Source organism: Apodemus sylvaticus, chromosome 1 (assembly GCF_947179515.1).
Source record: "Apodemus sylvaticus chromosome 1, mApoSyl1.1, whole genome shotgun sequence".
Classification (NCBI taxonomy): Eukaryota; Metazoa; Chordata; class Mammalia; order Rodentia; family Muridae; genus Apodemus; species Apodemus sylvaticus.
In genome coordinates this window covers 2,918,289-2,945,492 of record NC_067472.1, presented here as the reverse complement: position 1 = coordinate 2,945,492, position 27,204 = coordinate 2,918,289, and the positions used below count along the sequence as shown (strand labels likewise).

The 27,204-nt window shown below is 45.0% G+C and overlaps 1 protein-coding gene across 1 annotated transcript in view; it reads right to left on the bottom strand.

Moving 5' to 3' along the window:
- The window catches only part of Gfra1 (GDNF family receptor alpha 1), a 215,915-nt gene that overhangs the window by 59,519 nt on the left and 129,192 nt on the right, over window positions 1-27,204 (bottom strand). Inside the window, exon 5 of the mRNA XM_052182664.1 lies at window positions 6,767-7,103. Within this exon, the coding sequence (XP_052038624.1) occupies window positions 6,767-7,103 (337 nt within the window). The remainder of the gene's footprint in view (window positions 1-6,766; window positions 7,104-27,204) is intronic.

Here is a 27,204-nt window from a genome sequence, read left to right as displayed (position 1 = left end):
AATAACTGACATCACTGTCCACCTGAACAACTGACATCACTGTCTATTTGAATAACTGATGTCACTTTCTGAATGATGACATCACTGTCTACCTGAACAGATGACATCACTGTCTGCACAACTGACATCACTGTCCACCTGAACAACTGACATCACTGTCTACTACTTTTCCTTCTTGACTGTTCCACCTATCCCAGCTTCTCTCAATGCTCTAATTTCCTACCTAAGGCCTCTTCACAGAAACTTTCATCACAAACTTGAAGATTCCCAGTTTTAGTAGTAGACTATTTCTTTTCCTACCCCCTGTCCAGGAGGGCAAATCCTGTCACACAAGCAACAGCAGCATCTATAAGGCACATTCTAAACTCTCACCATTTTGCCAACCTTGTATCTGACATCTACTCTCACACTATACATATTTTCATTCATTTACTCATTTAGGAAACAGTCATAAATTACCTTGGCTTGAAGTTATAACATTTTCCAAAAGCTTTTCTTTTGGGCCCTTTAATCTCTCATCTAACCCAAGAACTCCCTAACTGGCCTCTAATTCTCTCCACACCCAGCCCAGCTGCCTCCTCTCTACACCCAGCCCACCTGGACTCATTCTGATGTTCTCTCTACATTTTTCAAGGATAAAATCTAGCACTTAGCACAGTGCTGGGAGCCCTGGGGTCTTCTCGCCTTGAATCACACTGAGTTTCCTTTGTCTCCAACGTCACCTCCTGCTTCAGGTTTTCTATTTCTTAGCCACCCATGATCTGAACATTTGTTCCCATGTGATTACCCAGAAGCCCTCTCTGGCTTCCTGGGCTTCGCTCATCCACGTTTTTCTTTCATTTGTTTTCCAGCTCACCAATGGGAAAGACAGCTCTGGTGCCAAGATTCCCTCCAGATCCAGATATCGACAGCGTATGCAAAAAATAATGAAAGGAGTCTCTGACTCTTCCTGTCTGCAGGCTGAGTGAAGAAAGTGACTTTGGAAGGGTGCAGACATTCTGAGGGTGGGGATGGTGGGAGGCCCAAGCAAAGTCAGCAGAGACGCTGAGCTTGGCAAGTATGCAGAATGGTGGACAGAGAGAAGGAAGAGAGGAAACCCATTCAGTTATTTTATTCCTAAAGCTATTGATTCTGGGAGAAACAAACCGCTTTACCCTGGCTTCTGCCAAAAAGGAGAGGTACAGGAAGACAGAGTATCTGGTTCACACATCCCTGAGGTGGGGGTACAGTAAGACAGAGTAGTAGACTGTATCTGTTCACACATCCCTGAGGTGGAGGCCCACAAGAACCCATGCTCAGCTCACCTGAGAGCCAAAGACAAGGGGTAGTGGGTGTTGAAAGAGATCCTTGCCCTTGTTTTCAAAGTCTGTGTCACACAGACAGGTACAAGTGGGAGAGACAGCTCTCCCAGGCGGGGCGTGTTGAAACCCAACGTTTGGCACTTTGAACGCACTGCTAAAGACACTCACATACTCATGTGAAATGAAAGCCGTTCCAATGGACTGGAAAATGTTTCACTTGTGTTCTCTTGTATTCCTGAACCTTTCTTCCCATGGTTCAAAAGTTTGCATTGTCTAATTGCTGATTTCCATTTGTGAATGAATCAGTGTAAAATAAAATTAAGTGGCGAATCAATCTACCAAATTAATCTAGTTTTAGGCATTAATTATCCTCTCAGCCATTTTCTCTCGAACTTAACCACATGTCAAGACAAGCCCAGGTCTAACGATGCTGCGTTCAGTTTTTAACACTGGAGCTTACACTCGGGAAGTAGACAGTCTTGACTTCTGGAACCTACAGTTTACTGTGTGTCTTAGTTAGGGTTTCCACTGCTGTGAAGACACTATGACCACAGCAACTCTTAGAAAGGCAAACATTTAATTGGAGCTGGCTTACAGTATCAGAGGTTTAGTCCATTATCATCATGGCAGGAAGTATGGCAGCGTGCAGCCAGAAGACAGGAGACAGGAGTTCCACACTGGGTGGAGCTTGAAAATAGGAGACCTCAAAGCCAGCCCCTAAATGACAAACTTCCTCCAACAAGGCCACACTTCCTAATAGTGCCACTTCCCATGGGACAAGCATTCAAACACAGTAGTCTATGGGGGCCATACCTATTCAAACTACCATACTGTGCAAAAAAAAATCTCATTCCAGGTAAGTCTCTCACTTTTTAAAAGTTTTTCTTTTTGTTTGTTGATATAGAGAGATAGACCAAAGATAGATAGATAGATAGATAGATAGTGGTTTATCTGTATATATGCTTATAGGTCAGCAGAGGATACCAGATTTCATTTTAGCTGCTATGAGCCACCATGTGGTTGCTGGGAATTGAACTCAGGACCTCTGGAAAAGCAGACACTTCTCTTAACCTCTCAGCCATTTCTCCAGCCCCCATCACTCCTACTTTTTGTAGGTGCTCAACGACTGTGGAGTAAACAAGTCACTGGGGCAGAAATTCCTTCCATCACTTTGTGGCATGTTTTTCCAACTAGGAAATTAATGATGCTGCACATCCTTTATGTGTAGGAGGATCCCCCTGAGTGTGGCATTAATGGGGGCAGCTCGGAAACTGTGTGCACTGTTCTTTTGGAGTTGTACCAAGGGACTGGTGTCTCCTTGGTTCTGTTACCAAGTCCACTTGTTTCTAAGACTTAATTATAGGACCCTGAGCCCACAGGGGAAGAAGAGCCATATACCTGGTGACCTCATCAAGCCACTATTTTGAAGATATGCAGACCTATAGCCGGGCACCTGGAGAAGGAAGATGAGGTATACTTCCGGGAAGCCATGAGAGTTTCAGAGACAGAAGTCTAGAAGCCCCTCACTCCTTCCTTTAAAAAATACTTTTACATTTACTCATTTATTTTATTTTATTCTTATATGTATGAGTATTTGGGCTGCAATGTATGTATGTGTACTACATGCATACCTGGTACCCAAGGAGATCTGAAAGGGGAGACTCACATCACATGGATCTGTAGTTATGGCTGGTTTTGAGCCCCCTGTGGGTACTCAGAACTGTACTTGGGTCTCTGGTAAGAGCAACAAGTACTCTTAACAGCTAAGCCATCTCTCTAACCCCAGATGATCTCCTTTGGGACGGTCTTACTATGTGTTCCTGGTTTGCCTGGAAATTACTATACAGATCAGGCTGACCTCAAACTCATGGAAGCCTGTCTGCCTCTGCCTTCCGAGTGCTGAGACTAAAGGCGGGCTCCACATACCCAGCCTCCTCATTCTTTTGGTGTTCAGCATTACCAGAATGGCGGAGAAGGAAGCACATAGCCATGACCAGCAGAGCAGCATTACAGAACTCAGGAGACACTTACTCTTCCTGTAGGGGCATGCTGCCAAGCAAGGGAACCAGGGACACACCCCAAGGTGGGCAGCTGGCTCTGGCGGACGCTCGCTCCCCAAGAACCCAGCCCTCTGAGGCACAATGCCTTCATGACTACTTGGACATCCATGTTGCGCCTCTGCTGCATGCACAGAATGATCACTGCAACCCTAGCCACTCAACAAGGACAGCAGAGAGTACTGAGCGCCAGCCACAAGACAGGTGGCCTGCTCTGCAGCCTCCGGGTGCCTCTCTGGTTGGCACTGGAAGAGGAATGAGGATGAAACCATCTCTGTGATTCTTCAACGCAAGCTGGAGCAGCATGCTCCAGAGGAGATTCTCTTGGCAATGAGAACAGCCGAGCAGCGCCCGAGTGACTAATTAGAGAGGTAAGAGCGGCCGAAGCAAATCTCTGCTATCCTGAGTCAGAACTCAAGAGTGGAGCTTACTCTGAACGCTGGAGTGTTGGGGAGAAGGGAGGGAGTGGGGTAGAGTATACATTTAAATAATGTATATAATGTAATTTGCATCAGGAATGAAGGACAGTTGCTTCCTGGAGGCCATGCTAGGTACTGTCAGCTTTCCAGACAGTGAGGCAAGCAAGGAGAGGGGAAGCTGGCATGTGAGCTCTGGTGCTCCAGGGAGAGCCGCAGTGCTCCAGGGGAGGAGCACAAAGCTTTCAGATGTCATCACAGCCATCTGATAACACCTGAGTGCGTGCTTTGCTGCAGAAAAGCTCGGAGGCCTAAACATCAAGCTCGCTCCTTCCCAACCACCCCGAGAGGGAAGGAGCCTGTCAGCTTCACTGAAAAAGGAAGGAAGGAAAGGAAAACACAGAGGCAAACCACAAACCTCAGGTCGCTTCGCTTCCTATCTGTTTGAAGGTACAAGGCAGAAGAAAGGTGGGGTTTATACAGAGGCACCATGAGACCCTCCGGATGGAAACCCCAAGGCCTCAGTAGGCAGACATTACTTGCAGGGTAGTTTTAATCAGCTTGAGCAGCTCTTTGATAGGCAAGGATGTTAAGCCAGGAAGGGCTCTCTGCAAAATCTACATATGCACAGGGGGTAGCATGGAACACGTGGTGTCTCCTCCTGCCACCCTTCTTGTTGGGGGTGTTCACAGGGGCCCCTTCAGTCATCACAACAGAGCCAGGGTTAGGGCTGGAGGGGTGATTAACTGTAGCAGGAAGCCCACAGGACACCAGGCTCCAGCCTCTACCAGCTGCTGCCCTAGGTAGGTACGGAGAGACTTCCTCAAGGTGGATTGAGAAGAAATGAAATAAAAGGCATAAAATTAAAGACAAGATTAATAAAACCTGCTGAAAGCAAACACCGCTAGCCAACTCAGCGGCTCAAATTACATTACATTCACCACATTGGAAAGGAAGGGGGTAATCACGAATAAGCCCGGGCTCTGGAAAGACATTATGGGCTAACTAACCTAGCAAGGATAATGCCAGGGAAGTCCCCGAGTCACCTTCCCAGGAAAGATCCAAGACAGGGCATAAACCCATCAATCACATTGAGATAAATTTCCCTTGCGAGGCTCCCTGATAAGCCTAGCTCTGAACCTCACAGTCTCTGAGCTCTATCCACAGCAGCTCTGACCATAGTAAAAATGCCATCTCCAGATGTCACGGAATTTACCGGGGTTTGCACCCCACTATGTGAGGACCCCACTGTGAGTGGCTTCTCTCTCTACCAGTCTGGCCCTGGCAGGGCTGGGACACTCAAGGTTAGGCAAGGACTATCCAATCTTGAGTCCATTTCCGTTTCTGCTCCATCAGCTGAGTCTATGCCTGGCTACGGGAGTGTCTCTCAGTTTCTCGAACTTGAACTTGTGTGGGGTAATTCCGAACCCCAAGATAGCAGCTAATCCAAATCCATTAGATTATCTACAGGTTCCTCCGGCCACTTCCCCAGAGACCTCCAAGTCTTCAAATTCCTGGTTCTCATCCCTAGCTGAGCAGGAGCCCTAGCCCATATAACATATTTACAACAGTGCAGGGATTCTGTCTTTAGCAGCACATGGTGGTGTGTGCGTGGGAGTTGAAGGGGGGGTGAATATAAGCTCTGAAACGTGTGAGTGTGTCACAGGCTTTCCCTGGAAGCCATGTGCAATATAAACCTCTGAGGAGAGGGATTCTCTCCCTTGGCCAGCCACTACTCAATAGAGGTGCTGATCCATTCTCCGCTTGGGACCTGTTGACATCCCTTCCTGCTCAGAGCCCAGCTTCCTTCCTCAGACTCAGTAGTGAGTAGGTTGATGTCTTAGGGAGGAAGTGCCTGGTTTTAAGCCAAAAAAGACACTAGAAATCGAGTCCTGTTCACACACAGGGGAAATCCTTTATGCTCAAAGGGAACAGGGTTCTTTAGAATTCCCGAGCCTTTTCATCCCTTCATGCAAGGCCCGGCTTCCATCACTACCCCCATCCTGCCTTCAGCTGTGTCTGCTTCCCCCCCCCCCCCCTTATATTTTCTCTTCATCCCTAGTCCTTAGAAACAGATAATCTATTATTATAAAACAACTAGGTGCCTGGGTCACAGTTTCACCCATCTGTCCACCTACCATACACCCATGGAGTGGGCTTTACAGTGGTATTGATGTCCCCTGTGCCTAACCCTGAGGACAAAGAGCACGTGGTACAGATGTGATGACCTGCCTGACTTGAGTTCAGGATTCAGCCTGCTCTTTCTGAAAGAACCACGCATCAGTGTGCAGAGCTAATCTCTGCTTGCTGGCACCTCCTCATTTCTAACAGTGACTGAATTCAGCTCTGAGTTCTGGGAGCAGGTACCTCATACTGTCAACAATGAGTCTGGAGGGCTGGTATAGGGAAGGGGCTAGCTAGTGCAAGCCCCCTTTCTCCCAACCTCCTTCTCTTTCCACAGAGAATGTGTTCATGGACTCCTTCAAAGGTTTAAAAGAAACCAATAAATGGTCAAAAAGAGAAAGGAAACAAGTGTTTTCTACAACATCACTCACACACACACACACACACACACACACACACACACACACAAAGGCTGGATACAGCTGATACCCACTGTCTTGTCTCTTTCATTTTTCTGTACCTGCAGATCAAGAGCCTACATCCTTGGCAAGCTCTTTTGCAGGCCTGGCAGCCCCTGTGAACCTGATTGGGTGCGTGGCTACCTCACCTCCCCTGGATGACCCCTCACCTTAGAAGACTTTCCCCTTCTGCCTCAAGCATCCCCCAGCTAAAGATGAGGCCATCCCCAGGGTGAGAGCAGAACACCCGTGAAGGCTGATACAGACACAGAGGTCAAACTTTTACCAATCCACTCAGAGGACCAGGCTGGCCTTTCTAGAGCAGCACAGAAACCTGCAGCCTGGCAGCTAGAGCAGCCGGCCCAGGCTTCCTCTGAGGCCCATTAACTACCTGCTGACAGCACACTCACCTGCAGATGTAATTTGTCTTGCAGGAGTCTTGCAGATTCAGGCAGTTAGGCCTCTCCCGTTCTTCATAGGAGCACACCGGAACGATAGTTTGTCGCCTCCGCTCGGTGCAGGCGATGTCCCGGCAGGAGCAGAAGAGCATCCCGTAGCTATGCTTGGCTGGAACTTTGTCGAAGAACTGCCTGAGGGCCTTGTGGCACTTGCGGCGGTTGCAGACTTCGTTGGACATGCTGGTGGTACAGGGGGTGATGTAGGCGGACCTGTACTTCTTGCAGGTGTCATCCAGGTTGCAGGCCTTGGCCGCATCGAGGCAGTTGTTCCCTTTGGAAATGTGTTCCACTGCAAGGCAGAGAAAGAGGGGTGATCACAGTGAACATGTACAACTGCGTTTATGGGCACCCTATAATACTAGAGGCCTTGCCGTTCACCTGGCCATGCACTAGAACTCAGGGAGTTTCAAAGCTCCTAACCTAATGGCCCACAACACAGAGGAGGTATTAGGGTGCGAGGGAAAGAGCCTACAGTAGTCTCTACATGTCCATATACAGCCAAGGACCCAGGCCATGGGAACTCAGGCACTTTCCCAGCTACCAGTAAACAAGGCAACTGGAGAACTGTTTTCATCTCCTGCTTGGTAAACGGAAATCAGGATCAAAGAAAACAGTAACAAATTACATACTTGTTCATGATACAGTATATAAAATGATATGGTGAATGCGAGTATAATTGCCATGCAATCCTCCAGGAATATAATTATGTAATAAATGCGTATAGAACATGCTAATTACTATATGATTACAGAGTAATTACATGGTTATTTGAGCCCAGAAGACAAAATATTATGCCAGCCTCTCTAAGCAGGAAGAAGCAACTCCAGAGAATCCATGTCTAAGTTTCAGTTCTCAGGCCATTGGAAGAAAACCAGAATAAAGCACATAAAAATTTGCAAACCTCAATTACCACTTAACTCACCACATGCAAAATGTCGGCTCTGTGAACCCTGGCTAGGAGAACTCAGCTAGGATTTTGGATAGAATTTCCCTGGGCTTATTTTTCACCAGCTTTAGAACACCACAGAACATATGCTGCCTTCTGCTCTATGCCCACACTGCTTGGAAAAACAGTGCCGTCCACTGTGGGCTGCTCTTGTATGGTCTGGGTTTCCAGGAGGCAGATCCCACTGGGAGGCTGCATGCACTGCCTGGGCCAATTGCGATGGAGATGTTTCAAGAAAATGTAAACAGACAAGGGGAATTAAGCTCAGGACTTACAGCTTAGTTTCTTTGTTGCAACCAACACCCTAACAAAAAGACAATACAAGGGGAAAGAGTTCATTTGGTTTACTGTGTTCCTGAGAACAGCCTGCTACAGAGAAGCCAGGATGGGGTTTGAAAGAGCTTCCCCACATCACATCCACAGCCAAGAGCAGGAAGAACTGAATACTGACTGCTTGCTGGCTTTCTTCACTCTATAGTCACCCCCGTCACACACACACACACACACACACACACACACACACACTCACACACACACACACTCACACTCACACACACACACACACACACACACACACACACACACACACACTCACACACTCAACCAAGAGAATGGTGCTGCTCACAGTGGGCTGGGTCCTCCTCTAACTGTCACAACCCTTACCGAGGAGCTGCTCTAGAGCGAGTGAAGTGAAGGACCCTTTCAGAGCTCAGTCTCTGATAAGGGGGCTGCCCGCAGCCGATAGGCAGTTATGCCCCTGACCATCCAGCGGAGTACAGAAAACTGGCACCCAACAGATTAGACTCCCCAGCAAGTCTCCTCAGGCTTAGCGCCTCCCTGTTCTCTCTTCCTTTCTTAGCATGTTCCCCTAACTGAAGGCAGGCACTTGGGAAATTACAAGAGGCTGGAGAACTGACAAGAAAGGAAAGAGTCCAGGTAGGCTGAGTGGGGCTAAAAGTCAGACCAACAGGTTTATAGGAAGGGTACAGGGAATATTATTCTACCTTGAGAAAGAAGTCTTGCAACCTATGACAATAGAGAAGAAACTTGAGGCAATTAGGCTAAGTGAAATGAGTCAATGTCTGAAGGAAAAGCAAGAGTGACTCCACTCACAGAAGGATAGTAAATACTACAACTATAGACACAGAAGGTTCTGGGCTGAGGGTAGGGGATAGAGCTAGCTGCTATCCAATAGGAGCAAATTTCCAGCTTCAAGTTGAGAGATCTTTCAAACAAGAATCTGTCTGAAGTTACTGATCCTGTATTGAGTCTTGCGTTTTGGTGTGTGTGGAGAGGAAGGTGGTGCTGAGATGGGTCAGCAGGTAAAGGTGTTTGCTGCCCAGTCTGATGACCTCAGGTTGACCCCTGGATCCCATGTGGTATAAGGAAGAAGCCAGCTAACACAAGCTGGTCTCTGACCTCCATGCCATAGCTCGCTCTCTCACCCTTCATAAACACACACAAAATAAATCAAAATGTAGTAAGCATATTTTAAATTATTGGCGTGAGGGGTGACTTCATGTTAGATGTTCTTATCCTAACCTCAAAAAAAGTTTTTACAAAACAAAAATCTAAAGGACACAGAAAGTAACTACTCCAGAATTTCAAGAGTTTTTCTAAGCAGAAAAAAAAATCTTAAAAAAAAAACAACAACAACAAAACAAATAATGGTTTTAAGAAAATATTCCAAATGGGAAACTACATTAGAGCCTGGCATCACAAGCTGTGCGCTTCTACTTCCTATTTCCAGGTCCACATTTCTGCCTGTAGCTTCCCAGACCTGCAAGGTTCAATGTGGAGGCTGGTGGGCAGGACCCCCAGCCTTTCAGAGTGAACAAGGGTTCCAGAGCCTGGTCATTCCATCAAGCACTCCTGTACTCTCTGTCCACCTTGTTCTTCATATGTCTGATTCTCTGCTCCACTCGCAGAATCCAGAACTTTTGGAGGGAGACAGCCACTGTAAGACCTGACACACACAGACACCACAGACACTATGAGACATGACACACAGACACCATGAGATATCACACACACACACCACAGCCACTGTGAGCCCTGACACAGACAGACATCACAGCCACTGTGAGCCCTGACACAGACACCACAGACACTGTGAGACATGACACACACAGACACCACCGACACTGTAAGACTTGACACACACACAGACACCACAGTCACTGTGAGCCCTGACACAGATACCACAGTCGCTGTGAGCACTGACACACATACACTACAGACACTGAGCCCTGACACAGAGACACCATAGTCATTATGAGCCCTGATACACACAGACATTGTGAGCCCTGACACACACACACACACACACACACACACACACACACCACATACACTGTGAGCCCTGACACATACAGACACCATAGACACCACAGACACTGTGGACCCTGACACACACAGACACCACAGACACTGTGGACCCTGACACAGACATCAGTCTCTGGACCTGGTTAACATGGATGGCCTTTACTTTAAAATTTTCTTTTTGTTTATTGTTTGTTTGTTTAGTTTTTTGAGACAGAGTTTCTCTGTGTCGCCCTGACTGTCCTAGAACTCACTTTCTGTATCAGGCTAACTTTGAACTCAGAAGATTCTCCTGCCTCTCTGCCTTCCAAGTGCTGGGATTAAAGCCACCACTGCCTGGCAATGTCTTTTCATTTTTAAGTACGTGACCTTATGCACTCTAGGCTGGCCTTGAACTGCTTTTGTGGCCAAGGAGAACCTTGAACTTGTCTGGAGTGCTAATATCGCTAGTATGTATCCACAAAGTTTGTGTGGTGCTGAGGAATAGTACTTAGGCTTCATACATGACAGGCATGTGATACCTGTGCCCTTGGGACGTCTAAGACTGGATGGTTGGACTCAAGGACGGTGATTTGTGTCTTGGCATGTCTATCTATAGTCCTCTGGGTTTCTTCCCTGTGAATGCTTTATGATAACTGAAAATTAATAAACTTATTCCACATCCCCCTAAGGAGAGATGATGGCACCTTTGTGTGTGCACTGATATCTAATGAAAGGTGTTTTCTGAAGTCTACATGAAACAAAAACAGCTGTGATACAGAGGGGGTTTACACGTAAGGGATGTAGCTTGCAACGCGTGACGCAGCAGTGCATGTGACCTCACGTAGAGGACAGTGGCAGAGAAGATGTCACTGCGAGAACCAGGTGTCACAGGCTCACTAAACGAAAACAAACCCATGGCCACACTGAGCACCAGGTCCGTTCCTTCATTCGTTTGTTCGATAGGAAGGACTCTCTTGGCAACTCGACATCACCCTTTACATTAAGCTAATGTTATTCATTTGTTTCCTGCTTATTTCAAGGTGTGACCTTTTACTGTTTATTTATGCTGCTTTTATAACTGTGTGTAAACAAGCAAAGGCTCTTTTTGTTTACAAATCTAAGATAACACTATAATACAGATAAGTCAACTCCTGACGCCCACAGAATCTCCTTTTCTCCAGAAGTAACCCATACACAGCTTAAGAAACACTTGGCTGAATACTTTTGTGTACCCTCACACTGTTTAAATGTTTATAAAATTAGACAACTGAGTACTTTTTTCTTCCGTGTGTGTGTGTGTGTGTGTGTGTGTGTGTGGTACATTTCTGTGTGTGTGCATATATGTCTGCATGTACAAGGGAAAGCAGGAAAACAATGTCAGGTATCTTCTTTACTCTGCATCTTAATTTTTGAAACAAGAACACATGTATGCACCTAAAATGGCCAGCCAGGGAGCATCAGGAACCTGTCTTTCTCCTCTGGCCTGGCACTGGGATCATAGATTCTGCCTGTGTGCTTTCAGTGTGGGCTGGGCATCTAAACTCAACTCCCTGTCCTAATGCAGCCAATGCTTTAGACAGGGACATACCTCAGCCCAGTTTCACCCCTTTATTTACACATACACACACACACACACACAATCACTATTCCAAAGGAAAAGCTTTTTATAAAGTGGAAACAGTAAAGTACATTACATCTGAACCAATTGTTCAAGGCTAACTTAGTTTGGCCACAGGCATGACTCTGCCTCCCTATCTGCTGATTCTGTTTTCTGCCATACGTAAGCTGGCCAGTACACCATTTCCTTACTGCTCTTTATAGCCTGTGACAAATTCCAAAGTGTACAACCTGGCACATTTGGAGGGGCAAAACCAATTTATTTCCACCTCGAAGGTCATATGTGACTTCTGTCCCATTTCTTACCCTTATGAACCAAAACAGTTCCACTACATTTCTCATCTCCATGAGCAAAATCTAAATGCAAGAACCCACCAGAGGGAAAATAGGCAAGCAACAGACTTCCATTCCTTATAAACACACATGTAACAATATCCCCAAATCTAAGTACTTGTTTAGCAATATGTTAGGAAGGTAACATTTCCCCAAGGATCCCAGAAAAGTTTGATGCTTTAAAAAACAAAACAAAACAAAACAAAAAAAAAAACAAAAAAACAATGTGATTCCACAGAAACAGAATTCAAGAAGAAAAAAACACAGTATTTTAGTAGACAACAAAAAATGCATTCAGTGAATTTCAACCCTCACCTAAAACAAATGTTCAGTAAACTAAGAATAGAAAATGATTTCCTCAGCTATAACATACAGATAAAGTCATATCTTGTATCAAAATAATGTCCCCACCTAAGATCAGGAAGAAAGGACCATGCAGACACAATAGTGTAGCAGAGGTCTTAACCTTTGTAATAAAGCAACAGAAATAAATAGAAAGCACTACACACACACACACACATACACACACACACACACACACACACACACACACACACACACACATACTGAAATAGGCCTGTTTGCAAATGACTTCAAAAATCCTAAAGAATATATGAAGTCCACTAGGATTATTCAATTTATCTATCAGATATAGTAAAATCAATATAAAAAAATCAACTGTAGCTTCTTGAGTTCACAGGTTTATTCTGTGTTATCAATGACCCCCAGTCCAGTGAGTACTCCATATATACATGTGGGAGGGAGCACCCACTGGGGCATGGGCAACCTACCAGTGGCCGAATCCCTAAATGAGGGTGACTCGGACTCCCTCTGCAGCCACCCCTCCTCCGTCCATGTGTGATGTTGAGTGGTTTGGTGTTGAGCAGGTCACAGCCACAGCTGCTGTGTGGATGCAATGACCATGCCACATGCAGAGTCAGCGTCCCACACCACAAGTTTAACTTTTAGGTGACAAACTCATATTTATAGGGGGCAAGGTAAGGCTCCAATATGTGCTCGATCACTGTGGAATCGTTAAACAAATCTAATTAACACACTTACTCCTTTGATATAATAGGGTGATTTAAAGTGCAATTCTGCTTATAAGTAGTACCAGATAACCTATATAATAAATGATAAAATAACAAGATAATGACAACAGAAAAAATATAACAAATAAAAGCACATGCAACTGAAAAGTTAAAAACCACCAGTGATAAAAATTAAAGAGAATTACGAATGGAAATATATACCATGTTCATGGACAAGAAGACCCAACCAGAAGACCCAACATAAATAGCAACTGTTACCTCTAAACATTAAGGCTTTAGAATTGGTGCTCACATTCTAAAATTCACATGGAACACAAATGATACAATGTAACAAAGTGACTTGTATGAGGATGAAGCTGAGATGCTCAAGCAGCTTCAAGATTAACTATAAAGCTACAGTACGGTCCAGCAGAGACATAAACAGCCTGGACAGTGGAGCGGAGCAGCGTCCAGCAAGGTGTCCACACCAGGCACCCACAGGTAGTGGAGTTTTGAAAACAAATACTAAAGAAACCCAATGGGGGAGGGGGAGGGGAAGAAAATCTCTTCATAAGGAACAGCACCAGAATAAGGGAAAGACAAAAATCCCAGATTCTCAACACCCCCTGAACAGCATGCATAAATCAATATAAGACAAACTTAAATATAAAGACTACAATCATGAATTTATTAGAAGATAAAATAATCTGGGCAGTCAATAAATGTCACAGGACCACATAATAGAATAACATCAAAAAATTCTCTAGGTTAGAGTTCACAGAAATTAAAAACTTCCCGCTGACGTAAGAATGCTAATAAAGAAATGTACATAGAAGCCCATCAGGACAAATGGTCACAAATACCTATCAGAAAAAAGTACCATCATCTGAAAATAGGAAGAATGTTTAAAACTTAACGTAAAAGAAAGCACCCTTTTCAAAATACACTGAATGTTTTAACACACAAGTCACAAAGATAAACTTGTAAATGCCCAATAATCACATGTTAAGCATTCAACATCATTAGATATGCAAAAAATAAAGCTACAATGAGGTATTTTATTCAGCAACTCCAATGGTTAAAACAGATCAGCAACTTCAAATGCAAAGCAAATACGGAGCCCCTCCTATGCTGACAGGAGACTGCAAGTCCAATCACATTAGGGAAACCACAGGCAGTGTTTTACAAAAACCACACAGACAGCTGGGTGAAGGTGGTGCAAGCATTTAGTTCCAGTACTTGGGAGGCAGAGGCAGGCATATCTCTGTTAGTTCAAGGCCAGCCTGGTGTACAAAGTGAGTTCCAGGACAGCCAGGGCTATTATGCAGAAAAACTCTGTCTCAAAAAACAAAAACAACAACAACAAAAAACAAAACAACAAACCACACATACATCCTCAATGATCACTATATTATCAATCAGACTTAATATCTAAGTGAAGACCTATGACCCCCCCCCATAAGCTGCATTGCTGAGAGAAGCACACAGGATTGGGGGAATGGAGGTTGAAAGGGCCCAGAAGCACCCCCAAAACAACTCCCCCAGTACCAGAAGGTCCTACACAAAGGACCAGGACATCTGCGATGCTTACTGGTGGTGTTCCCCAGACGTGACTAGGAAGATACATCCATGCAATCTCAACAATATGGCTGCCCAAACAGGACCTGCATAATGACATGGACAGTCCCACGGGGCCCACCCCACAGGTAGAGTAAGTGCTACCTGTGGTTCAATGGTCTCCCACTACCAACCAACCAACAAGCAAATCATGGCACTTCGATGACCGGTAGGCAGAGGGAGGTAATATGGCAGATGGCGGCTCATCAGCTCCACCCACTCGGACCCACATGGGGGAGCAGGGGCACCCTTCAGCTTTAGACCCTGGGCTCTTCGCGGCTTTTCGCCCGACACTGGTGTGGGAAGGCTTCAGGAAGCTCAGCTCATCAGCACCATCCTCACCGCATCAGCACCATCCTCACCGCAGCCCATTTTAGAGCTCGGCACTATGGTCCGGCTCTCCCTTCCGTCCCTCCTTCCATCTGCTGTTTTTCATTCTTTAACTTGGTAGAGTGTCTGGGCTGCAGGCTAAATGGAAATGTTCTCAGAACGAAGGCGGTTCACTAGAAATCCCTCGGCCCCTCCCCCGGGCCAGGAGGTTGTGTTCAACTAATGTGTTCCTCTGCAGCTTGGGCCCCCACACTCTACTGTGGAGTGGTGCCACTTAACCAGCTGTTTACTCGGAAGCTCAGCACAGCTGCATCATGTCTTTGCACGTTACAGACTGCTTCCTTAGTCACACTTTAAGCCCCTCCCGTGGGTCTGCATCTGACTGGGAGTTCTTCAGTTTCTTGAGCATGAGCTGGGAGACCAAAGTGAAGAACTGGGTGCTACCAGTGAGTAAAGGATGGGGAGGTAGAATATCTGTCTGTCTGTCTGTCTGTCTGTCATTTCTATCATCTGTCCACCTGTCTGTCTGTCTATCTATCTATCTATCTATCACCTATCATCTATCTGTCATCTATCATCTATCATCTAGCTGTCATCTAGCTGTCTGTCTATCTGGCATATCTATCACCTACTATCTATCTATCTATCATCTATCTATCTGTCTGTCTGTCTGTCTGTCTGTCTGTCATCTGTTTATCTGCCATCTATCATCTGCTGTCATCTGTCTATCTGTCTTCCATTTATCTCCAGCTAGTTAGCTGTCTGTCATCTACCTATCTACCTATCTACCTATGTATGTATGTATGTATGTATGTATGTATGTATGTATGTATCTATCTATCTATTATCTATCTGCCTATTTGTCATCTATCATCTGTTATCTATCTACCTATCATCTATTATCTATCTATATATCCATCTTTCTATCTATCATCTACCTATCCTCATCTTGAATTAGTCTGTAACCCAGGTTGTCCTTGAACCCAACCTAATTCTCCAGAGCCAACTGCCCAAGTGCCTAGATTATAGGCATGCACTCTCAGGCTTGGCTCGATTTTGGTTTTCAGTGAGGTCCAATCATCTGTTCATCACTGCATAAGTCAGTTTCACCCCTGTGCAGCTTGCTTTTCACATTTTCAAGTCATTATAATGAAGTCCCTGCAATCTTCAATATCTTCTGGTTTGCTGTACAATATACTTTGCTTCTTTTCAAATATAACTTTAGATGTCAAGAATGAACGAATCCATAGGCAGAGAGAGACATTCTATGTTCTCAAAGGCATTGGCCTTTCTGTTGATTCAGGAAGCACATGAACCCAAAGTCCGCCCTGACCTGCAGCAGCACAGACACAGAGGCCTGTCCCACCCAGGGACTTGGGATGCTCAGTGGACTGAGAGAAGTATTCAAAAAATGTCTCTGAAGCAAGATACTGCCTTTTCCCAAATAATAATCCCCGCACTGTAACAAATCAACGAGGCCACCACTGCCACCAGTTGGCATTACACTCAGAAAAATGCCACCGTTATTGGTCAACACCAGCGCCAGCTAGCTCACGGGTGGTTACTCATGATGAAGCCGTGATGACAGAGAGCAATCTATTCCTGCAGATTGTGAGGAGGAACCAAGCAGTTAAGTGCATTAAAATCTGCATGGGTTGCTTGAAATATGACAGTTCGGGCAGAAAGTTCACAAGGCACTGTGCGAAAGTGCTGTTCACCAGGGCTTGCCAATTTCCGGCTATCTTTCCACCCTTCTTTGTGGGGCCGCAGAACGGAGCCCACACTCGTTCCTTCTTTCTTTCTGACTTGATTAATTGCCATGTTAACACAACCACTACTCTTCTCCAATAGTCTCCCTCTAATGTATTAGCCCAGCAAATGAAAAATGAGCACCAGGCGCCAAGCTCTTCCCAGGGGTAGGCAAGCCTTTCTGGAAGCTCACACCGACAGTCATCTGATATCCGAGAGGATCAGGTGGCAAAATCTGATCACATGCGTTGTGACCCCTGTAATTGATCCTTCGTGGGTTTGGCCTTTTCCAGCTGAGGTGCAAAAAAAAAAAAAATACATTTAAGATCCACGTGCAGGCATTCGGAGCTGTTTTCCCTATCTACACACGTTTCGGACCTATTGTATTGCGCAGTGTGCATTTCCTGCTGGGCCCCCTCTTTTACATTCTACACGACTACTCAAAGCCTGACGCCATATCTAAACTCTCCAGGGCCATGAACAGGGAAAGCATTTGGAACACTTATGGATTTGTAAATAATTCTTCTACCTGGTGGAGACAGTTTCCAATGTTAACCACAAGTCAAAGGCAGCCTTGATCCATTAGACTGCCATTTCCTAGCACACATACAGTCGCCTGCCTTCACCCTACCCCTCCCCAACTGTGTCCATACCTTAAAAAATTAGACATCTCTTGTAAGTGGTGTTCTAGTCTCAGGCTTGCCGCTACAGTGATTAAGAGTGCTGTCTCAGCAAATGGGATCATTACATTTTTAATTAACCTATCCAACCTCCCCCACCTTTTTCTTTTGTTATACGCCAGCTCCTCGAAATTTTCTATTTGTTTATGTTCAACTAGGTCTGAAACAAAGGCATGGCGAATGATTCCAGGTGAAGCAGGAGTCGGCACTGCAGGGGACCTGCTTGGGAAGGCTTGGGACCTCCTTGTGTGTCAGACACAGGGACAGGCACTTAGAACTGTGGCTGGGTTCCCACCTAATTTTTATTTTGGCAGCTTAGCATTATTTAATGGCTCTGGCTACCAGGGAACTGGCTTTTTAAAGTCTCTTTCAACCTAATTATAATTACAGTGTATAAATCATGGAATGATCAATTATAAAAATCCTGGGTTCATAAATATTTAACTTAGCATTTAAATCCACACTGCAGGAGTGCATGAGATTTTGGAGGCCATCTCTCTGCAAACAACTGCTTTATTACAGCTCCACTGCCAACAACTGCAAATGGCACCAAGTTTGTCTTGTTGCACACTCCAGCACATATCTGGGCATAACGCCTCTCCGAGTGCTAAGATGCCATGGTTAGTCTTTAAAAAAAAAAATCCATACTTTCCATTAAAAAAGGTTTTTTTGATTCCTATCATCATCCCCAAATTCCTCAAGTAAGGAGGCATGATTATAATATTAGACATAAAAACACTCATTAAAATATATTCTATCCAACGAAAGATTGATTCCAAGATAATTGAGGTCAGATTTGTTTGCGAATGTCTTGTGACGTGTGCAAATGTTGAGGCAGAGAGGAAATGATCTAGGCAGGCTCAAGCAAAACAGCTAAACATTTTTTTTTCAGCAAAAATCATAAAAGCATAATTGGATTTCAATTTAGAAATAGGGGACTAAGACAGGCCATTTTTAATAATCTAATTATGTGCTCAGGGCCTACCCCAGAACTCAGCCATGGCTACAGAACTATTAATTGCATTCAATCCTGCTGCATCTTCAACCATGAAATTTGCTATTAAATGTAGGGCTGGTTTTCAGTTATGGGCCTCTCTTCTCCAACCTCAGATGCTCTTATGCCATCCAAATGTGTCTGCTCTTCTCATTTTCCCAAAGCAAAATCTCTTAATGACTTCTCTGGACCAGAAAAGTAACACAGACGCGTGGTCTTTCCACAAACATCATAGCAAGCAAGGCCCATAACTATTTCCCCTGCTTTTATGAAGGCACAGAGAACAGCCCTTGCTTTTCTCTGATTTTCATTAATTAAAGGTATTTAATTGCTAACATCTCATTAGCAGTAAAATTAATGAGTACTTCAACCATCGGAAGGATCTGCATGATAAAATAAACCTAATTCATTTTATGGAGTGCAAAAAGTAAACCCACTAATATTTAGCCTATGCAAGCTCTACTGGTATTTAGTGATTTCAATGGTAAATGACTAAATACATCTTCAAAACAGGTGCTGCTTCTCCTCAGGGAAGGCAGCAAATATGGGCCAGCAAACTAATAAAGTCCTCCCTCACTTTCTGCCAGTGTGTTGCTACAGAGAAGACCAATTAGAAGAATAGAAAGTGGCTTTAAAAAAATAATCGTCCAAGTTACTGTTGATAAAAAGCTGTCCGTATGATAATGTTCCTATGTTTTTAAGGTAGTTGTGGCCTATGGACCACAGCAATGATCAGAATGGTGTGATAACCCTCAGGGTACAGTAGTGGCACTTATACCTCAACAGTAACCAACAGCTCTCTAACTGGACTTAGGATCCATTCAACAGGAGGGAAATCCCTCCCAGCCCGGGAAACCCAGTAAACTGTCCTAGAGTCATAAATCTTAGACAAGAACCTGCTACTGGCATTTTATTAAACCAGCATAATTCCTAACTGCATCTGGATATTTATCCTTATACCCACAGATAGATGTTTCTCTCACCACCCGTCAAAGAAACTTTGTAACAGATGGAAACCATGACAGAAAACCACAATCAACTAAAATGCAGAATTGGAGTAATCTCAGGGTGCCCAGTCCCAGCCAATACATTTACAACGAAGACAACACGCCCCCTCCCCCCGTCCCACACCTAAAACAAAAGCAACATCACAGATGGGGAGGCAGAAAGAGTCAATGGTCAAGCTGCGCCCCGAGAAATGACGGGGAAGCCACACCCGTGACACCTCAATAATAATGGCTGCATAAATAAAACCTGAAGAACACCACCAGCAAACATGGAAGGAAGAAATATCATGGGGCAACACCCAATGACACAGAACTGCAGGCAACTAAGGAATGCCCAGAGTGGGAGAGATACTCTGCCTTAGAGATGAGCCCCTAATTGGTTATTCAATACCAAGGGGAAGCCCTAAATTCATATACACACAAGTAATGCTAAATGGACTGAGCAGGTATGCACACACACACATGCACAAAGACACACACAGACATACAAACACATGGAGACACATATCCAACGTATACACATACACAAACACACACAGACACACCCACCCACCCAACATACACACACAGACACACTCAGAGAGACACACATACATACCCAACACACACATAGACACACACGCATACCCAACACACACACACAGACATACACAGACATACACAGCCACACATACACACACATCCAACATACACACACAGACATGCACATACATATCCAAAATACATACACATTCACACACAGAGACACACGTATCTAACATACACACATACATAGGTACACAGAGACACATACCTTCAACATAGACACACAAGTAGGTTGTTGTAATGTTAGCAGGAAATGCTTAGCAGGAAAAAGGAAGGGATGGATCCTCTGTTAGGGCTTTTTTTGTTCCTGGGAGTGATTGAAAATAAACTTCTGAGAACAATTACCTGAAAAGGTATTCTCAAAATGGTGTTTTACCGGAAGGTCCTGGGATAAGTGTTTCTAAGTATTTATAGATTAAGAAAAATAAGCTATGATTTCAAGAGCAAGCAAGGTAGGCTATATGTGGAGGTTTATAAAAAGGAAAAGACAGAAAACAGTATGATTTTTAATTAAAAATATGCACAAAAAATGCCTAATATAAGAAAGGCATCATGGGATGGTAAAATGCTACCTGAAGAAGGCTACCAGCTCTCAGAAGTCATCCACAGGAACAGAAAGACTCTAACATAGACACACCCCTTCCTTTCTTCTCCTAAGAGTCTCCTAGTAGTCTGAGAGGTGCTTTTTAAAATCTTTGAGCAATTCTGAGTCTCTGCATCAGGGATGGTTTTAAAAATATTTTTAACTCTTTTTCCTGTGTACCACTTGCATGCAGGGCCTACAGAAACCACCAGAGGGCATCAGATCCCCTGGAACAGAAGTTAGAAAGGGTTGTGAGTTCCATATAGGTGCTGGGAATTGGACCTGGGTCCTCTAGAAGAATAGCCCAGTGTTCTTGCCTGCTGAGCTAATTCTGCAGCCCCAGTAGCCCCAGGGATGAGACTTAAAAGCCAACTGTCATTTAGCTGGGTGGTAATGTTGAACAAACACTTAGGAGAAGAAAGGAAGGGATGTATCTATGTTAGAACCTTTCTGTTCCTGTGGGTGACTGATAAATTGATAAATTACTTCTGAGAACCATTGAATGATGATGTGTCTCAAAATGGTGTTCTGCCTGGGATACGTGTGTCTGAGGTGGCTATCCGGAAGGGATTTTTGTTTGTATATATGTTCTGTGAGTGCTTTATCTAATCATGATGGTATGTCCTAAAACGAAAGGAACTGGATACAACCAGAAGATGGGCAGGAACCCAAAGGTTGCTTGTACCCAAAACTCTCAAAAATGATCCTGGCCTCTGATAGACACACAGAGAAGACAAAGTCTTCATTTTGAAGCCAGGGCTCCCTTGAGGAAGGAAGAGACTGAAGATCCTGTTAAGTAGCTGAGCTGATGCTGAGATAATGAATCGATGGTGATGTCGTGGTCGTCGGGCCTCACAGTATGGATTTCAGCAAAGATAAGCTAAATATCAAGCCTTTATTTTTAGTTAAAGAGCATAAAATTCAAGGCCTCTCCTCCCACGAGCCTATTTACATACCTGCTGTGCTGCCTATTTGCCTTCACCTGCGTTCCAATTAATACCCCATTAAGCCGCTCCACCTGCAGTGGCTTTTCCCTCAGCCACAGCCCTGGAAGGATCACTCATTTGCCACAGCTCAATTGTTTCTTTTGGGAAGATAAACAGGAGCTGCATGAATAATAATAGCAACACTTTGTATTTAAAGGGCTCTGTTCCCAAAAGGCAGTAGCCAGGCACTGTGGTCTGGACAGAAGGAGCCAGTCGGTGGGGAAAACATTTGGAATCCTAAGTTCCAGAAGATGCTGGCGGAGAAGAAATGAGCCTTAGTGACTCAGATGTCAGATAGGTGGATTGATTCTGAATTCTATATCTATCCTTCTTCCAGTGTGTACATGGTGTGTGTGTGTGTGTGTGTGTGTGTGTCTGAGAGAGAGAGAGAGAGAGAGAGAGAGAGAGAGAGAGCGCTCAAGAGAGATTGCCAGAGCTCGAACTGACACAACTGGGACTTCCTGTATGTTCACATTCATGTAGACTTACATGCATGTGTGTGAAGGCCTGGGGTTGACCTCAAGCATCTTTCTCCATCACCCTCCACACTTTGAGGCAGGGTCTCAGGCTGAACCGGGAGTTCACTGATGGTGCTAGTCTAGCCAGTAAGCTTGCTCCCTGGATCCCCTGTCTCTGCTCCCCTCAAAGTACCATTACAGTGGGTGACCAGCTTTCATGTGAGTTCTAGGGTCCCAACTTTGGTCCTCAGGCTTGTGTGCCATTTCCCTAGATGCAAAGTCTGTCTTTTAAAACAATGTTTCCCTGCAGTCAAGGATTTCCTTCCTGTCCAGCTAGATGAGTAAGATTTTGTTTGGTCACGGGCTTTATGGTATCCTCCTGTTTGCAGAAAATATTAATTTCTCTTTTGTATAAACAGATTTTAGTGTTTCACCATTCTTTCCGGGAGTTATCAAATCTGGCTATCCTTTAAGATCTTATATTTTACACAGCTCCCATGACTCGGACAGGCACGTTGGAGCTGGAAGACCTTCCACAGCCTAAGCCTTTCCTATGGCCTTCCACCTGCATGATTACTTTATCGCCACGGCAGACCTGGCTTTCTATTTCAAGTTGCCTCTAGACACACATTTTCAGAATTGTGGTCCTTAGGAGGTGCTTTCTAATGAAGCAGCCCTTCAGCCATCTCCCCAGGAAGATCCAGTTGACAGTCTTTATCCACAGCTCCATCAAGGTAGACCAGATGACTGTAGTGTGCATACTTTCAAGGTGGCCTAAGGTGAAGCGCGTTAGCAGGACAACCCTCTCTCTGTTCTCAGGAGCCCACCCCTCTCTCTGAGCTGTAGAAGCAGAACACAGCAGAATGGGCAGGACTGTGTGTACCCTCACATCAGAGTGGCTCAGTGAACATTTGAGTTTTATTTAATGGGCTGATGGGAGGTCTTCCTGCTCTGTTACCCCTCCACCCTCCTGTCTCTGGCTTTACATTGCAAATAAATACATTCACACCTGTACCCTCTGATCCTTGTTAGATCCCTATTTGAAAGACTATACCAGTTAGCTCAGAGACTATTCAAAGCCAGGTGTTTTTATGTGAAAATTCCTCATTCAGGAACTCCACTGCATCTTGGTAACTTGAAGGTTCAGCTCTGTCTCCCAGGGGATTTGCAGAGTAAATACAGTTCTAGCCTCCAAGGGCAACAAGCCAGATCTAGAAAGGAAAGTTCTTCCCCACCCCCACTCTTGATCCCATCCCCCACCCCCTTGCCTGTTCATGAAATGCTGTGAGCCTGAGGCAGTCTACCACAGCTTCTGCCACTTCTAGAATGTAGCTTTCCATAGCTTCTCACACCAGAATGTCAACTTTTGTATTCCTGATTACATGGACATTATGTAAATAATTAAAAATCAAGGGTTCATTGAGAACTATGTCAACACCCAAAGTTCCTATTTCCATTAGGATGTTTCTGAGTAAAAAAAAAAAAAAAAAAAAAAAATTAAGCGTGTGCTCTACTAAAAATTCCTCCAAGCTCCCAAGTGAGCCTTTTCTAATAGAGAAGCAGCACAGCAGCTCGCTTTTGTGAGCAATGTCCACATGAAAGGTTCCATTTAACTCTGGGCTGAAGCTAATGTGAGAGTCCAGGTCAGGATGATTCCATCAGCTTTATGCCCGGAGAGATCAGAGTGACCTTCAAGGCAAGTGCCCTGGATCAGGTCAACCACTAATGCTGCACCCAGCACCCCGGGACTTGCCAGAGGTACAGGGTCACCTTTGGTGAGGGCACTCCTGCATGGGAGAAGCAAAAAGTGCCGGTCTCAGCACAGCCCCACTACCCTTCTGTAGAAGCCACTGAGGACTGAAAAGCTGAAGTGGGGGGTTTACCCTACAGGATGTCCTGGATCCTGTTCTAATGAAGCAGGCTCAGTGTGGGGGTGGGGACAGATTTTGTTTTCAGACGCAGAAAATAATCAGAGGAGCTTCATCTCTGTGACTCTATTCCTATCAAATCACTGCCCAACATGGGTACTAATGAGCCTTCCGCTCTTTGGCCTTAGGAAGTGAGAACTGAGTATCTCCTGAGAATCTGCCCTGATATGTCTGTCTAGAGCTGCCAGCAAAGACTGGACAGTCTCTTCCTCCCATTAGCAGGGGCAGTTGCTAATGAGCCTACCCAGGAGTACTGGGAAGATGCTGCAGTGTGAATCACAGCTGGATGTGGCTCCTGGTCTAGGGACGTGGAGCTCAGAGCCTGGGCATGTGACTTGAGGAAGGAAGAGGACATTTCTGTGAGCCAGGGTGTGCCTTCTAAGAAGTTCTTGGATGGAGAGAAAACAGAAGCGAGTTGGCTTTTTGGTGGGAAATTATGACTTCTAGTTTTTAGCTGGTTTACTGTGTGAAACAGCAGACTATCAATGTCAGATTTAAGAGTTATTAGTTTTAATTTTTCTAAAGAAGTCTGCCCTTAGAGCCTCCTGCAAACCGCTGGAGGATTTCAACCTGTCCAGTGTTATAAACAGGACCACACTTGGAGATGCCTGGAGACTAGAGTGTGGCTGATGTTCAGAATTCAGAGACAGGGATCTGAGAGACACTGATGAATAAAACCTGGCTTTGGGCAAGATAAACCAAGGGCCTGAGACACCAAGATGGCACAGCAGGGAAAAACACTGACCACTAAGATTATCCCACATAGCAGGAAGGGAGAATCAACTCTCAGGGCTTGCCTTCTGATCTACTCATACATACTGTAGCGTATACGCACACATTTACACCACACATTCCCCCCACACACACACACACAACACACACACACACACACACACACACACGCACAGAGAGAGAGAGAGAGAGAGAGAGAGAGAGAGAGAGAGAGAAATCCACGTGTAATTTAAAAGAAGAAACGCATCAAACAGCAAGACAAAGTTCCAGAAATATAAGCTAGACTCTGAAATCAATCACCAATTTCAGTGTGGTATCTGCAATATTAGGATGGAAATAAAGAGGTGGGAGGTCTCACTCTTAGTTTACTTAGATAAGAAGTCTGTTCCTCTGTGTAGTGAGTGCTTCTCTACAGTGCCAATGAGTCATCGGTCCTTTTGAGAGAGGTGAAAAAGAAAACTTCAAATGGGATTGGAAGCCCTCCACACCCTTCTGTGGGAAGAGGGCAGACCTCTGTACTAGCTGAACACGGCCTAGGAGGACTGTCTCTACCCAAGATTAGTGTGTCAGTAAACACATAAAGTACAGAAGCCCCACACATTTGACATTTGAAGAACAAAGCTATCCATCAATGTCCTGGCACGGATCGATCTGACAGAATTCTACAGCTGAAAACCTAATAGTATGACGGTAATAATGTAGCCATAAAACCTCTAGTCTATAATTGACTACTTCCACCTGACGGGAGCATGCCTCACACGGTGACTAATGCCCACCTAAAAACTTTGTTTTCGTCGAATGACAATCAGTTACACCTTGCACGATTCTCAGCAGATGGCTCGTGCTGGATAATGGCCTAGGGACAGACACACGGAGGTGGCTGGGGAGAGTGGTACAGGTGTGTGGCACTTAACAGTTAGTCTCAGGGACTCAGTTGCCTGCCTCCTGTAGAAGAGATGAGGCTGCCTCTAGCTGACAAAGCTCCCGAGTTAAAATGGAGAAGACCATGGAGTTGGTAATGGTGGCAGTGTCATGGCCACCTGTTCTTCCTTGGGGCATCCAGGTCTTGGTAGTGTGTGGTATAATGGGCATGGTCTTTTAATTCATCTTAAGAGCTCGGGGTCTGTCTCCTGGCAACGTATGAGCATGTAAACAGGGTTGGGATGGAGAGCATCTGGACTTCTAAGCTTCTGGGCTTTCTGTAACAGCAGGGCACCAGACCAGTGACCTCCACAGCCGAGATGTGCATGGTGGGCTGTCAGCAGCAAGGCCTTCAGTGAAGGAGGAAGGAAGCACCCGGTTGCTGATAGAGGAAGACAGAACAACCGAGGGCACCACAATGGGCGGGACAGGAAGTGCAGGATCACTTAAAGGGTGGGGGGAACATCTGTGGTCACCTTAATGATCACGTTTGCCAATGCCTCAGGACACAGCAAGGATTGTGCTGCCTACCTCATGGTGTTGATTTTTAATCCAAAGTGAGGTTTTACTGGCACACAGTGAAAACAACTTCCCCTTGATAGTGCTTAGTATCATATCTGAGAAGTGCGTTCTTCCCATAGTCAGGAGAGAAGCCTTCTGCATCCTCAGCTCACTGCCCCAACAGAACGCCCTTTCATGCTGGATCTATCCCTTGTCTCAGTATCCCTGAAATCCACAAGATCTTTCTAGTTCCCAATTTTCAAGTTCTTAGTTTTCAATTCGCCACAGTTGTTTGTTACCGAAGGCATCTTTTTTTGTTGTTTTTTTTTTCCAGCCACAGTGTAGGAGTTCATTGTAACTAAAAATTTTAATTAATATGTCCAGAGGCTTCTAATGGACTCTGGGTGTGTGTGTCAGGTTGCTCAGCTGCCCTTTGATGTCTACTTAAAGGTAATTGGGTAGTCTTACTGATGTATATTTAAAGAGCTGGCTATTGATTAATAATGTTTCAGTATTAATATAACCACTTTGTGTGGATCAAGAAACATCAACAGTGGAAAACCCATATTTATCTACAAATTAACAACTCACTATAGATCTGTTACTTTAAGCTAAATGAGGTGCATCCACTCATCCCATTCCAGCAGGGCCTGGGCCCCTCATAATAAAGATTAAAGTCAAGGCTGGCCTTATTTTTCCCCTGCATGAAATGAATGCTATTTGCCGTGTCATGCCCTAGTGCAGTTGAAGAATAGAAGCAGTAAAGTCCAGGTCTACTTCCCACTCTGACAGGCTGGTATTTTTAATGCCTTACTTGATGAGAATGCTTCATACTGTGGGAGCTTTAATTGCTTCCTGGGCCGAGCAGAAGGAAATAAAAAATGATTGTGCCATTCAGGATGGAGTGAGGCCGATCTCCGCTTTATCCCTGCTTAAAGCCAGTTGTATGGTTCATATACTCCGAGGGTGCATTCGTTCAAACTGAATTACTGCAGAGAGGAAAGCTGAGGTGTTCTGGAGACTTGTGAAGAAACAGGTCTTAAGACTGGGTTTCAGACCACTGGGCAGAGCTGTTCTCAAACTGTAAC